Raw genomic sequence first — 13,272 nt, 5'->3', positions numbered from 1 at the left:
GAGAAGAGATCTCCCCAAAAACCTATTTTAGTTGATTTCGATAGGCATATTATATAAAGCATTATATACCTACCTAAGCAAAAATACTAGCTTTTTTTTTCTTCTTTTTTGCTATACATGGGCTAATGATAAAGAGCTAGATTTAACCAAAGGGCATAATCCACATATTTGCGTGTATTCTAAGCAAGAAATATATTATATTAAGATAGATTCGTGCGGTAAAAAATGCCAAGTCGTAAATTTTGATTACGAAAGAAGCTGCCTCTTACAGAGATCTATTTTATGTGATTGGGGATTTGAGTAAAAAAAAAAAAAAAAAAAAAAAAAAAAAAAAAAAAAAAAAAAAAAAAAATGCATTTCCAAATTTTGTGCACTGGCTAAAGTTTTCTCTAGTTTTTGTTCGTTTCATTACTATCCTAAGTCCTTGCATTCTCACAACTTATCTATAAAAACCAGTGGCAAGGCAAAACCCTTTGACAACAAAAACAATCCCCCTAAGATCCCTTTCGAACTCCTTTAAAAGGAGTTGAAACCGTTTCATTCAGAGGAACGTAATTGCCTCAACTATTGGCATACCGTTGATTATGTCAGAAACTAAAAGGCAACCTAAAACTTAAAACTTTTGGCATTTTCAGAGGCGTATGTATTTCATTGGAAGCAGGGGAGACACTCCATGATTGGGGTGTCTCCCCAAATGCATAGAGTGGAGGAGGAAGAAGGCCCCTCAAATGTACACTCAGCAGGGCCAACTGCCGTGTTCACGCGTCAGATGAGTTACAAACCTTCTCCCAGTAATGGGTTAAATTGCATGGTGAAGCAGAACACCATCGTGGGAGGATCCTCTATAGGAGGACAACTGCGGCAGGGCGTAAGATCCAGATTTATGGACAACGGCCTCTGTAAAGGGCTGCCTCGACCCTTTCGGGGTACCTGCAAGACTGGGAAACTTGCGGTCAATTTTTCCCACTTGAGGAGTGGCGCCCCTCGAGGAAATTATAGCCTAGTAAACAACACAGCACTCGTACGGGATTCTGATTATTGGATAATTTTCTGGGCTTGGTTTGTTTTGATGGGCGTTTTCGGGCTGAAAAACCTCTTCCTAGCTAATTTATCTACTATGGGCTGCCTCCCCGTAGTAGCATAATATTTGTAGGCATGAATATATAATGAGTCGGAGGTAATAGGCTTGGGACTGTCTGTGCAGGATTTCGACTCTTGTTGATAGAAGAGCATCGCCAAGTGCTGAAAACCATGTTGTGACCAAGATGGGCCCAGGATTGCACAAAGCCTCCAACTTACTGGAGGTCCCAGGGACTTCTTGCTGTCCGGTTCTAAGCCAGCTTAAGCGCTTCGGTGTAGACTTGAGAAGATATGTTGGTCCCCATCCTGCACTGGTATCCGGGATCACTGCTTTTCTTGAGGCCAAAATAATTTCAAAGATTTAAAGAACATGAAAATTGGAACTTGGAATGTTACGACGTTAAAAAATGACTATCGCATCGACATTTTGACTGACGAATTCAGACGGTTTGAACTGGATTTATTAGGAGTTTCAGAAACTCATATCCCAGGGGTAGAAAGCATGAAATTAGGTGACATAGAATTTGTTTACTCAGGAAGGAAGGATGGGGTACATAGACAGGGAGTAGGGCTCATGATGAATAAGGAAGCTGCTAAGTCTTGTTTAGGCTGGGAAGGTATTAATAATAGAATACTAATTGCTCATTTTATGACTAAAAAGTTTAGGGTATCAGTTATAGTAGTATATGCCCCCATTGAACCAACTGATGGAGATACTAGTGACTCAGATGAATTTTACTTACAGTTACAGGAGCAAATAGACAGGGTACCAGGTAGAAATATGGTGTTTTTGCTAATAAATATAAATAATAAAATAAATATAAATATATATATATATATATAAATATATAATATATAAATAAATACTAAAGTTGAAAAAACCCAACTAAGGAAATTTTTTATATCCCTTCCTCTACCCCGAAGTTAGCGCAAAATTTCAAGTTTGAGTATACAAAGACACATTGTTGGTCCCAATTCAAGCTAAAAATAAAGCATATTCAAAATAATAAAGCTATAAAAAATTTATGGTTCATGTTTCTTTGCAAATATTCACAACTGTTTTTGAGAACATATGGTAAATTTCAAATAAATTGATATTTTTTATATTTTAAATCGACTCTGTCTGCTATAAAAATATAGTGGAAAGCCACTTTTACGGAGGTACTAATAAGGGGAGAAAGGGAGGGAATGCACTTACATTTCATGTTATCCATGGAACCCCTTTGCTCTTGTCACAAATAGGATTGCTCAACAATCTCTACTACATTCTGTAAACTGTTTGAGCTAATTTTTGTAGATGAGTTAAAGGAGAAATGCAGGGTTCCAGCATACCAGTTTGGTTTTCAGCATTAAATAGGGTACGTTGATGCCCTTAGTCTTGAAGCTAATGTTCTAACCAAGGTTGAATTTGACAGAAGAAGCCTCGCTCTGACAGCACACGATGTTAGGCATGCATTTGACACTTTAGAGCCACGCTCCTTCATACGAAGAGGTGTTCCCCTTTCTGTTATTCGTATCTTAAGAAGTTTATATTCTCGGCTCCAAATCCGCATGAAAATAACAAATCCATATAATCACCGGTTTCCATTTCATCTAATCTAAAAGGTGCTCCAAGAAATAGACTTTCTTGTCCCAGTGACCTACCTAATTGTCTGAATAGTTTTGTTTCTGTTAATAAATGCACGCTTTAAGGTGTTATCACTTCGCGAACTCTTGTCAACAACGCTGTCTTAGATGATCAATCAAAATGCATATCATCGTGCATTGAGGCAGCAACAAACTTGACACTTGTCTGTCATTCTCAGCATTACTCAGAAAACCTCAGCATACTTGGGAGTGAATATTCTAAACTACAGTTGGGATTTAACTCTAAAAAAACCTGAGGTTCTTCTATAAAATTAGGAAAATTCGGATACCACCCCGTCAGTCAAAACGGGATGTTCTTCAGGACAGTCATTTGAAAATATTGCTTATCTTGGTCTACCGATCGGACCATTCCTAAAACAAACCCATTTGATGCTAATTTTCCACCTTGAAAAAAATTGTAGTGCGTCTTATGCTTCAATTGTCGGAAATTAAAAACATTTCAACCGAATAATCCTCGCTAAACTGTATAATTCAACAGCATCACCCCATTTTCTATACACAGCACCATTTTACAAGATTTTTTTCACAAACAGATAAACGTGAACTCTATTACCACTACTACTAAAAACTCACCACAGCACCAAGCCACCTGAGGCCAACAGAGCTACGCACGCTCAACTGCCATCACAATTTATTCAAAGCGACCCTCTTTACATCCTCCCAGGAAGTTCTAATTTCCCTTAAATTTTTCTTTCTAACACCCTCCCACCCCAACCTCGGACAACCTCCTCTCTCTTTAGCCCTTGAAGGTTGGCCAAAAGATAATCTTCGGCAATCTGTCATCCGTCATCCGTAGAACGTGCCCAAGCCATCTCAACCTTTCTCTCATTATAGCCCTAGAAAGCACGATTGAACCGCATTTTTTGTATAGCCTACTATTTGAAATACGGTCAGTCAGTTGGGTACCCAGAACAATCCATAGGCAATTTCTCTAGAAAACATCTAGCAAATCTTCATCCGCTTTTCGGAGCAACCATGCTTCAGAACCATATTTGACCACTGTCCTCACTATACCTTCCAATATTCTAATCTTGGTTTGTAGACTTATCTTCCTATTCTTCCAAACTTTTTTTAACTGTGAAAAACATACCGAGAAAAGGCTAATCTACTTTGAAAATATTCACTGCTCCCACCGTCTTTACTAATAATACTACCACGGTAAGGGAAGCTAGGATACTGTAGCTAGGGATCAGCTCTAGTAATCATTCAAAACTCCAATATAGCTCCCAATTCTCTTAAACGTAACTGAAATGACTAGTGAGCGCTGATAACGTCCTATCCCTTGCGTTTTGGACCTGATTAATCTTTTCGTTACCCAACGTCAGATTTTCATTCTCACTTATTCCTAGCCTTAGAGATTTAGTCTACTTAAAAGAAATTTCCTAGCCTGGTCTAGCACCCTGACCTCGCAAAACCTCTAAAAGTAAATCCATTTTGCTAAAAATTTCGTCTAGGATGCTTAAATCATCAGCATAATCTGCGTCCAGGAAAATTTTCTTTCCCCATTTGATTCCATACTCTCCCATTGCCTTTTCTGTGCTCCTTAAGACAAATTCCATCAAAATTATCCATATAATTGGGGGTAGAGCATAACCCTGATTGACTCCTGAGTTAATACGAACTTTAGCTGCTAACCTCAATTCCTATCTTAAACGTAGCAGTGTAATTCTCGTACATAGCACTAAACACTTTAATGTATTGGTCTGGTACGACACTTCGTTAAAGCATTTCTATCAACAGAACCGAATACATGCTCATAATCTATAATACTGAGGACCAAAGGTGTTTGATAATTCAGTCAGTTCTCAGTTATTAACCCCAAGAGTGAAAATTTCGTCGACAAGGCACCCATCCTTTCTAAAACCGTACTGTTCTTTGTCTACAGTTCTTTGTCTATCACTTTGTAAACAGGATCTCTCAGTCTAAAAAGTCTCATATTACTAAATAATTTGCTACCTACAGAGATTAGACTAATGCCCCGATAATTACCACACTCACTCTTATCACCTTTCTTATACAGTGGTTTAATTAGGGTTTTCCTAAAATTGCTAGGCCCTTTCTCAAAAATAACATTCATAGTTTTCAGTAGCTTATTTCTAACTTCAGAGCCACCATATTTAAGAAACTCATTTGCCACATTATCAGCACCTGAGGCCTTATTGTTTTTTAATCCTTTTAATACTGTCGATAATTCTTCCTCACTAAACATATCTTCGTGCAAACCCAAGGTATCGCTAACTTTTTCATATTTTCATCAGCAAACCCTGACATCTTTTCCTGCAACTCTATCTCAGTTTAGCACACTCTCAAAAATGTTTTGCCCATCTCTCTTTAACTCTTTCCGTATCAATAATTGTGGCCCCGTTCCTATGTTTAACTGTGACAAGTCCGGATCGATTACTCCCTCTCAATTTCTTAACGTGCCAGTACAATATTTTACTATTATGCCATCTAGCTGCATCTTCCAGATATTGGACGATTTCATCAATAGCCTCCACTTCGAACCTTCTTAGTCCATATTTTAACACTTTCTCCACTTTCTTCTCATTCATCTTGCTTTCATATGATCTATTACTCAGATAACTTTTGTCCAAGCCCCTTCTCTTAATTAAACATAAAGCTTTTTCACTACTATTCCTATCTGCGTTCCTAAAGACATTATCAGCAAGTTCACAAACTGTTTTCCTAAAATCATTCCATTCATCTTCTAAATTATCAAATTTTAAACTCTCCAGTTTAGTATTCAACTGTTCCTGGAAAATTTCTCTTAAATTCTCATTCTGGAGTCTACCAACATCATAACTTCCCGGAAGGTAGTTATCCTTCCGAAATTTCAGCTTTAAATTAATCATAGACACTATTAGATGGTGATGTTTACTTTTGACATCTTAACAGCACTACGTTACCCACGTAGACCGGGCATTCAGCAGTAGTCCGCAGTTATAATATAGTCGACCGAATAATAGCAAAATTTTGATAGAGCAAAATTAGTTTTAATCTATGGTATCCCATTCTTAAACAGTGATATTTAAAAAGCAAAAGCTGTTCAGTGTGTTATAGACGTCCTTTAATAACTGTTCTGAAAAATGTCGTGATGTATCTTCTTTTCCCTTATTTCGTTTTCTGTCATTTTCTGTGTGTACCCCGTCTCTGTGTACTTTTTATGTATTGCAAGACGAGTTAAAAATAAATAAATGTAGTTTAATATTGGACTTTCCACCATTACAGATTCGCTAAATTAAATGAGGTGAATCTGGAAAATTTGGAGGGGCGGGGGTAAAGGAGGGACAACCATTTTTTAGCTGCGAGAAATATCAAATTTTCGGATGCCTATGTGACGCCATTCCTATGCCTCAGTCCCTAATATAAAACTCTTAACAGCAAACTAAACCTTAAGTTCCAACTGTAAAGTACGAGTAGACAAAAGCTCCGGGAAAATGGTAAAAAGTAGGGACCACGGGTCAGACCCATGGGAAAATTGGGAAAGCAATTTTATTTAATTTTACTATTTATTGTTCTAAGAAATTATTTTGGCAATGGAACCAGGAAGAACTCGCATATCTTAAGTCCTTTCAGAAAACTTCTCACTCCAGCTTAAAACTACTGTTAGCTTAAAACTGCTTGAAGGGAACATTCCACTCGTTGCAAAAGTGAAGAAGAGATGCTTTCTATTAATTCGGGAAGTTCATGTTCTACTAAATTTAAATTACAGGAACTGATTTCGGTCCAAATTAAGGCTCAAGGAAGTTGAAAGTATTTTAAAGCATAGATAACATTCTAAAGCCCCTATCTTCAGTCTTCCTAGCGGTAAGGCTTTACAGCAGCAAAGCAGAAAATAAAGCAGGAAGCAGGAAAGGGAAAATACTAAATTTGAAAAAAAACATCCTTGCTTCTAAAGTTTAAGAGAAACAAATTATAGGGTATATTTTGAAGAAAATGTTTGAAAAATAATGAACATTGAAAAAAATTGGTTCTATTGTATAAAGAGGAAAATACCCTTAGTCATGTGTCAGCGTAATGTAAAACTTACTTAGTTCCTTTATTTATCCCTTTTTCTCACCTTGTATTTCTTTAAATCTACCGTCAATCTGTGAACTGTCAAATGTTTAATGTCACTACCTCTATCCACAGTCTAATCTACTGACAGCCGACAATAACCTTGAAAATCAGTCAGTAGCCTTTCCTAAGCAGTTATATATCAATACCTTATTAAAGCTTTTGCAACAGAATTTCTTTATCAGAATGAATGACTGCCACGTCTAAGGCAGTCACGTACAGCTAAACTATTATTCTTATCCCAGTACATAGCAATGAAAGCCTGGAACTCAGCTGTCAAACTGGGTCTCGTTTTTAATCTCTTCTTTTTCAAGGTATTTTCATTTTTATTCTTATTTTTTAAATTATTTATATAATTTTATGTACAAATTATTTATAAAAATTATATTGTATATAATATATCTTATATGATACAAAAATCATATTTTTATAGCTTATTCTCTTCCTGTTAAATTTCCGCCTTTAGAATGGTCAATGAGCCAAATCTCATAATAGGCATATATCCTTCAAAAGGGCTTTATTTGATACAAAAACGAGGAGGGACGTCATTTGTTCCGAATGGGAAACGGCAATGTCGAAACTTGACCTTCTTAAGAGTCCTTGAGCTTCTTAAATTTCTTTTTATAAATAAAAATTTAGCATGAAAACACTAGGTTTACTGAATGTCATAATTATCGTAGAGTAACAGTCAATACTAAGTTTGAAAACCATTTGCATAAATCGTGATTCAAATGCACCAAAACAAATATCTTACCAAAAACACATCTATAAAAAAAACAAGTTAACGTACATACACAAAAAAAATCAATCTGTTCACGTGTCATTAGAGGAGTCTAATCAAGACCAAAATGCCTATTTATATTCCTTTGCTACACTTTTTATTTTATAAAATTCGACAATCTGGCAAACTCAATAAAAAAAATAGCCCTCTTACTTATGGTCCTCTGTTTCTGCTCCGTAGCAAGACCTACATTTGACTTCTGCTATCTCTGTATTATTTCTTTCTAAACTTGTGGCATTTGATGCAAAATTAACCAATTCCTTTTCTGGTTCCAATTCTAAGGGCTCACCGTCCAAATTGAGACTTTGCTTAAAAATATTGTGATCAATGCCAAATTGCTGACTTCCCGATACATCTATGGCATCTACACTGAGATCTACAAAAAAAATCGTAAAGATTCATGTATAAGTAAGTTTTTTCTTTTTAATTTATTTGTGTTTTTCTTATTGGTTTTGTTATGTTTAGGTTCTGTTTTTTTTCTATGGCCCGATGGCTTTTTTGGCCAAATTTCTGACTTCCCGATGCATCTATGGCATCTACACTGAGATCTACAAAAAAATCGTAAAGATTCATATATAAGTAAGTTTTTCTTTTTAATTTATTTGTGTTTCTTTACTGGTTTTGTTATGTTTATGTTCTGTTTTTTTTTGTTTTTGTTTTTTCTATGGCCCGATGGCTTTTTTTGGAAATATATACATACATACATATATTACACTTATTTCGAATTACAAGGGAGTGGGTTTAAACGTAAAAAAAATGACATAGTATGCACAAAAATGTATCAACATTAGACCTTAGATCCTCCTGTGCCTCCAGAGGTGCCCAGGGCGTCGAAGAAGAGTCTCCAGTCGTCTCTGAAATTTGCGGCTGCCACGACATCTTCCCACTCAGGCTGTATTGAGGCGTGAAGGTGCCGCAGGTCGTTGTTGTAGGTACGACGGAGTCTATTTTTGGGTCTTCCTCTGTGGCGGATGCCTTCAGGTAACCGGAAAAATGTAGATTTGGGGATTCTGGAACCATCCAAGCGCAGCACATGTCCGAGGTAGCTCTATCTACACCTTCGTATGGTCCCGATGAGGAACGGTTGAACTGTGATGTTTCTAATGTGCTCGTTCGTTACCTTCTGGGTAAAGTGGATGCCGAGAAGTCTACGTAGGCACATGTTTCCAAAAGACTGAATTCTCCTCACTTGTTCTTAGTTGAGATGCCATGTTTCAGATGCATAGAGGAGGACGGGCAGGAGCTGTTGAACAGGCGGAGTTTAAGCCACAGAGAGAAAGTAATCGACCTCCAAACTTTTTTGAGCCTGTTGAAGTGCTGCTAGCCTGTTCAATTCAGGCGATGATTTCTTTGGCTGTGGATCCCGTGTTCTCGATGGTTCTGCCAAGATATTTGAAATGGACCACTTGTTCCACGTCGTTGTCATTACATTTGATGTTCATAGGTGAATCGCTAGTTGCCGTGCCTTTGGTTTTACTGGAGTTGATATTGAGTCCAAAACCTTCTGCTTTTTGTTGAACGCTCGTAAGCCGTGAGAACGATTGAAGCCGTGATTTGCAGGTTTCGAGGGTGGCAATATCGTCAGCAAAATCTATGTCGTTCAGCAGGCGATCATTTAGGCGTAGCCCACTTGAGTCGACACTTCTCAATATGAAGTCGATGACGACTACGAACAGTAGCGGAGATAGCACGCACTTTTGTTTCACCCCGGAGAGGATGGGAAATTTACGCAAATTTCCTTCTGCTGTCTTAACACAACAGGTTGTATCTTCATACATCGCCTTGATGAGATTTACTGTGATGTCGGGCATGCCATAGTCGCGAAGGAGCTTCCAGAGAGACTGGCGGTCTAATTAGTCGAACACTTTTTCGAAGCCTATGAAGATCATGTAGTTTATTGCGCCACTCTCAGCTCTCCTCCGTGAGCATTCGCAGGGTAAATATCAGGTCTGTGCAAGAGCGGTTTGGGCGGAAGCCATGCTGTTCATCACGCAGGTATTCATCTAGGTGACGTTGTATTCGGGACAGGATAATGTGGGACAACAGTTTGCCAGGAATCGAGAGCAGGCTGATGCCTCGCCAGTTATCAACACCACTGGCACATTGATTGTATTTTTATCAGTGCATATATAAGAAGATTTTTCAGATTTTGAACACTAATTTGCTGTCTAGAAAAACATGTTTTTCACCTCTAACCCGAAACAGAACCGTGTCGAATACTCACCATCTTCAACGAAATACAAGAAAAACAAAACTGATTTGACTTTCTCTTTTCTTTTTAGCTATTATTATTCTTTTTTGCATACTTGTTTTAATCTTCATGAGATAGATTGATCGTAATTTCGTTGTTTTATATCCTTTTTTGTTTGTTTTATGATAGTTTTGCTTATTTGGCAAGTGTTTGTTATGCATGTGGTCACCCAGTGTCAAGTGCTTTCATGTCTTTCTTTGGGCAGCCACTTGGATCGATGTTATCAATTATATAATTTTGTAATTAAACGAACTGAGCTGTACTAAATTTTTGACTTTTTGTTTACTGCCTTTCTTATGCCTCTTGCTGGAGAGCCAGCGAGAGAAGTGTTGTCATCACCAGTGGTACAGCGAAAGTTACAAGGAGCAAGGATCAAAGCTTCCTCAGTGGCAGCACTTGACTGACAGCCTCGGACTAACGAATAGACTACTAAGTAGTTATCTAGTAGATAACTGTTTTTGTGTCCCCTTGACTCCAAGGGACATGTTAGCACTACAAGGTATGAGACTTGGTAATAGGTTCAGAAAAAATGACCCAGTGAGCTATTTAACTCTGCTTCCCCTACCTCAGTTCATATGACACCCTTGACTTAATCATATTAGTCACCAGAAGAAAAGAAACAAATAAGGACTCTCGAATTGGCGGCGAGGAAAGAGCAAAGAACCAAGGACTAATTGTGTCCTTCGGAAATTTCGACCGACTAGGTTTTCGGGAGTCTCCTATGACCATTGTTTGAGCAGTCTAAAGTCGGGGTCGGAACTGTATAGTATATTTGCCATCCTTAGCGAAACAGAAGAAAAACGAGGCTGTTGACTTCATCATTTATATGTAATACAGTTTTAATAGTGCATATATGTTCGCTTTGAGACTGGCAACTTTACGAAAAGTCTAACACTGTAATTCACACTAAAAACGCAGTATAATTATATCAAGGGATTCGCTAGTTTCACACTAAAGGTAAAGGTAAAGGATACGGCATTAGACTTTACAGTCTGTACCGGCGGTGCTGATCTCCGTTTCTTGGCCCTTCAGCCAGGAAGTGCAATGGGGGGTTGGGGGCCAGCCATCCTGTGCTTTCGCACACCCTTCCTGTTTACCTTCCCCAGATTCCTCCAAGTTTCACACTATCCATTCGCCAAGCAAGGATTATGATATTATTTAGACTTTTCTTACAAAATGGTCTAAATTTAATTGGAAATTTTCCTCCTATCAAAAATTTTTAACCTATTTAATTCTATTTTACTCAATACTGATCCGAAACAGGAGAAAAATTGACTAGCGAAGAAGGGCTATTACCGGTGCCCTTTGGAAAAGCTAGTATTATTTTCATATATATTGCTCTACTTTTCACTGTCTTAAACAAGTCCAAATTGTTTACATCACGGGGATAAACTGAAGTCAGTAGGCGTGTTAGTTTGAATTGTCTGTGTGAGCACTGACTAAATTGAAGATAGTATAAACTAATTTATGATGGGCTTAGAAGATATTTTCATTGACGTTTTTCCTTTTCCCCCTGACTTGGCATTTATTAACCCGATCGAATATGGTGACTGTGGTCAATATTGTCCACTTCACACAGGGGTGATGGACAAAGAACATTAGAAAATTCTCAATTCCCAAACCACACCACAGTCATGCCTGTCGACAAAAAAAAAAAACAGAATTTATAAATGACTTGTGTTTTTATTTTAACATCATAATTATGATTAGACGCGTAAAACTAAATGGAAAGACTATTTCAAACAGTCTTGGTCAGTGTTGCTAGGTAAAAATCTTGATTTGTACCAAACAAAGCTCTAAAAATGGATTTTTCGGAAAAAAAATGTGCCATACACGAAAACTTTCAGCGCGTGTCGCGCTTCGCGCAGCACAGGCATATCTGTTTGAATAATACTCTATCAGAATGGCGAATACGGTCCACCAGTCTAATGGCAGTTTTAAAAATAAGACACATGAGTCTCTCTATTTTGGGTCACAAGTCCACAGGGTTCAAAATGTAATTCCCCCAGAAGCAATTACTGAATTTGGAAAGAGCATAAAAAAAAGTCATCAAGTGTTGATTCACTTTCAGAGAGGCTAAACTATTTGAAAATGTAGATATTTGCCACAAATCTACCTGCATAAATTTGTATTTGACTGTATAATGTTGCATAGGCCATAGTTGCAATCGTTCGGTTCCCGAAATATACCTGAACTAATCAAAAGAAACATAAAAATAATTAGCTGAGTATACCACTATATCTTTAAGTATTGCCAGTGTGTCAAATATTAAGTATACTTCGAGTATTACCTTAAGGATAGAATTAAATTAGTCACGTTCTTAGAGCGTTAAATTCTGGATCGAATAGTTGAAAAGGAACGTTCGCACATTGGTTCAGAAAGAGAAAGAAATCAAAAGGCGTTAGTATTTTCTCAGGCAGTGCAAAATCGCTGCCTAAGTAAAGAGCGTTATGGGCACAATGTACTATTTATTTTATGTACTCTTTATTTATTTTTTTTTAGACCAGGGCACTTGGTATAAAAGGATTTACTATAGAATCATCAAAAGTTACTCATTCGTTGGAAATTGAAAGCTCTAGTGCCCTATTTAATAGTCGAAAGTAAGGTAGCCAGCCAGCCCCCTCCATATCCCATAATTTCCCCAGACACATCCAGTCGCAATTCTGAGATAGACATTTTGTTCAGAGTAGTTGAAAGGTCCAGTCATTATGTCTTTGAGGATGCCCTCCCCCCCCCCACAGCCATCAGGGCAAGGGTTATAAGTCATGCCCCGGGGATATATAAGGCTCTTATATCAGGGTGGTCGTATAAATTTCAAAGGAGACTCATTGGATTGTAAAGCATAAGTTCTAGTGCCCTTTTTACGAGTGAAAGTGAATGGAGGACAGATCAGTCCCCCCTCCCTTGCGTCCTGCTTTTGCAAAATGCATCGAACAGAAATTTTGAGATGGCGATTTGTTGAAAAACAGTCCAAAGGTCACCTAAAAAGGCCATTGGGGTTGACACAATCCCCCCAGAGTCTGGGGGCAAGCGTTGCAAGTTATCCCCCGGGAGCATATAAGATTTTATGGAAGAGTGGTTGTTTGAAGTGTAGAGGAGGCTCCTTCAATTGGAAGTTGAATTTCTATTTCCCTTTTAAGAGTTAAAAGTGGTTAAGGGAAACTAGCCCCCCTCCCTGACACCCTCTTTTCCCTAAACACATTCGAAACAAGATTGTGATATAAACATTGTGTTCACAATAGTCAAAAGAACATATAACAGCGCTTTCAGGGTAGAAACAAACCACCATAGTCCAGGGACAAGGATTTTAAGCTATGCCCTGTTGCATAAAAGGTTTCGATGGAACGAGTGATCGGATAAACTTTGGATCGAGTGGGGCTCATTTGATTGTAAGTCGGAAGTTCTGGTGCTCTTTTTATGAGTCAAAAGTGAATGGAGGGCAACTAACCCCTCCCCT

General features: G+C 37.9%; 1 protein-coding gene across 1 annotated transcript in view; it reads right to left on the bottom strand.

Moving 5' to 3' along the window:
- The window catches only part of LOC136041185 (endoplasmic reticulum-Golgi intermediate compartment protein 3-like), a 69,491-nt gene that overhangs the window by 45,711 nt on the left and 10,508 nt on the right, over positions 1–13,272 (bottom strand). Inside the window, exon 3 of the mRNA XM_065725741.1 lies at positions 7,718–7,940. Within this exon, the coding sequence (XP_065581813.1) occupies positions 7,718–7,940 (223 nt within the window). The remainder of the gene's footprint in view (positions 1–7,717; positions 7,941–13,272) is intronic.

This window comes from Artemia franciscana, unplaced genomic scaffold, assembly GCF_032884065.1.
Source record: "Artemia franciscana unplaced genomic scaffold, ASM3288406v1 PGA_scaffold_1179, whole genome shotgun sequence".
In the NCBI taxonomy this organism is placed as follows: domain Eukaryota; kingdom Metazoa; phylum Arthropoda; class Branchiopoda; order Anostraca; family Artemiidae; genus Artemia; species Artemia franciscana.
The sequence above is the reverse complement of the archived record's forward strand: the minus strand, read 5'-3'. Positions and strand labels throughout refer to the sequence as shown.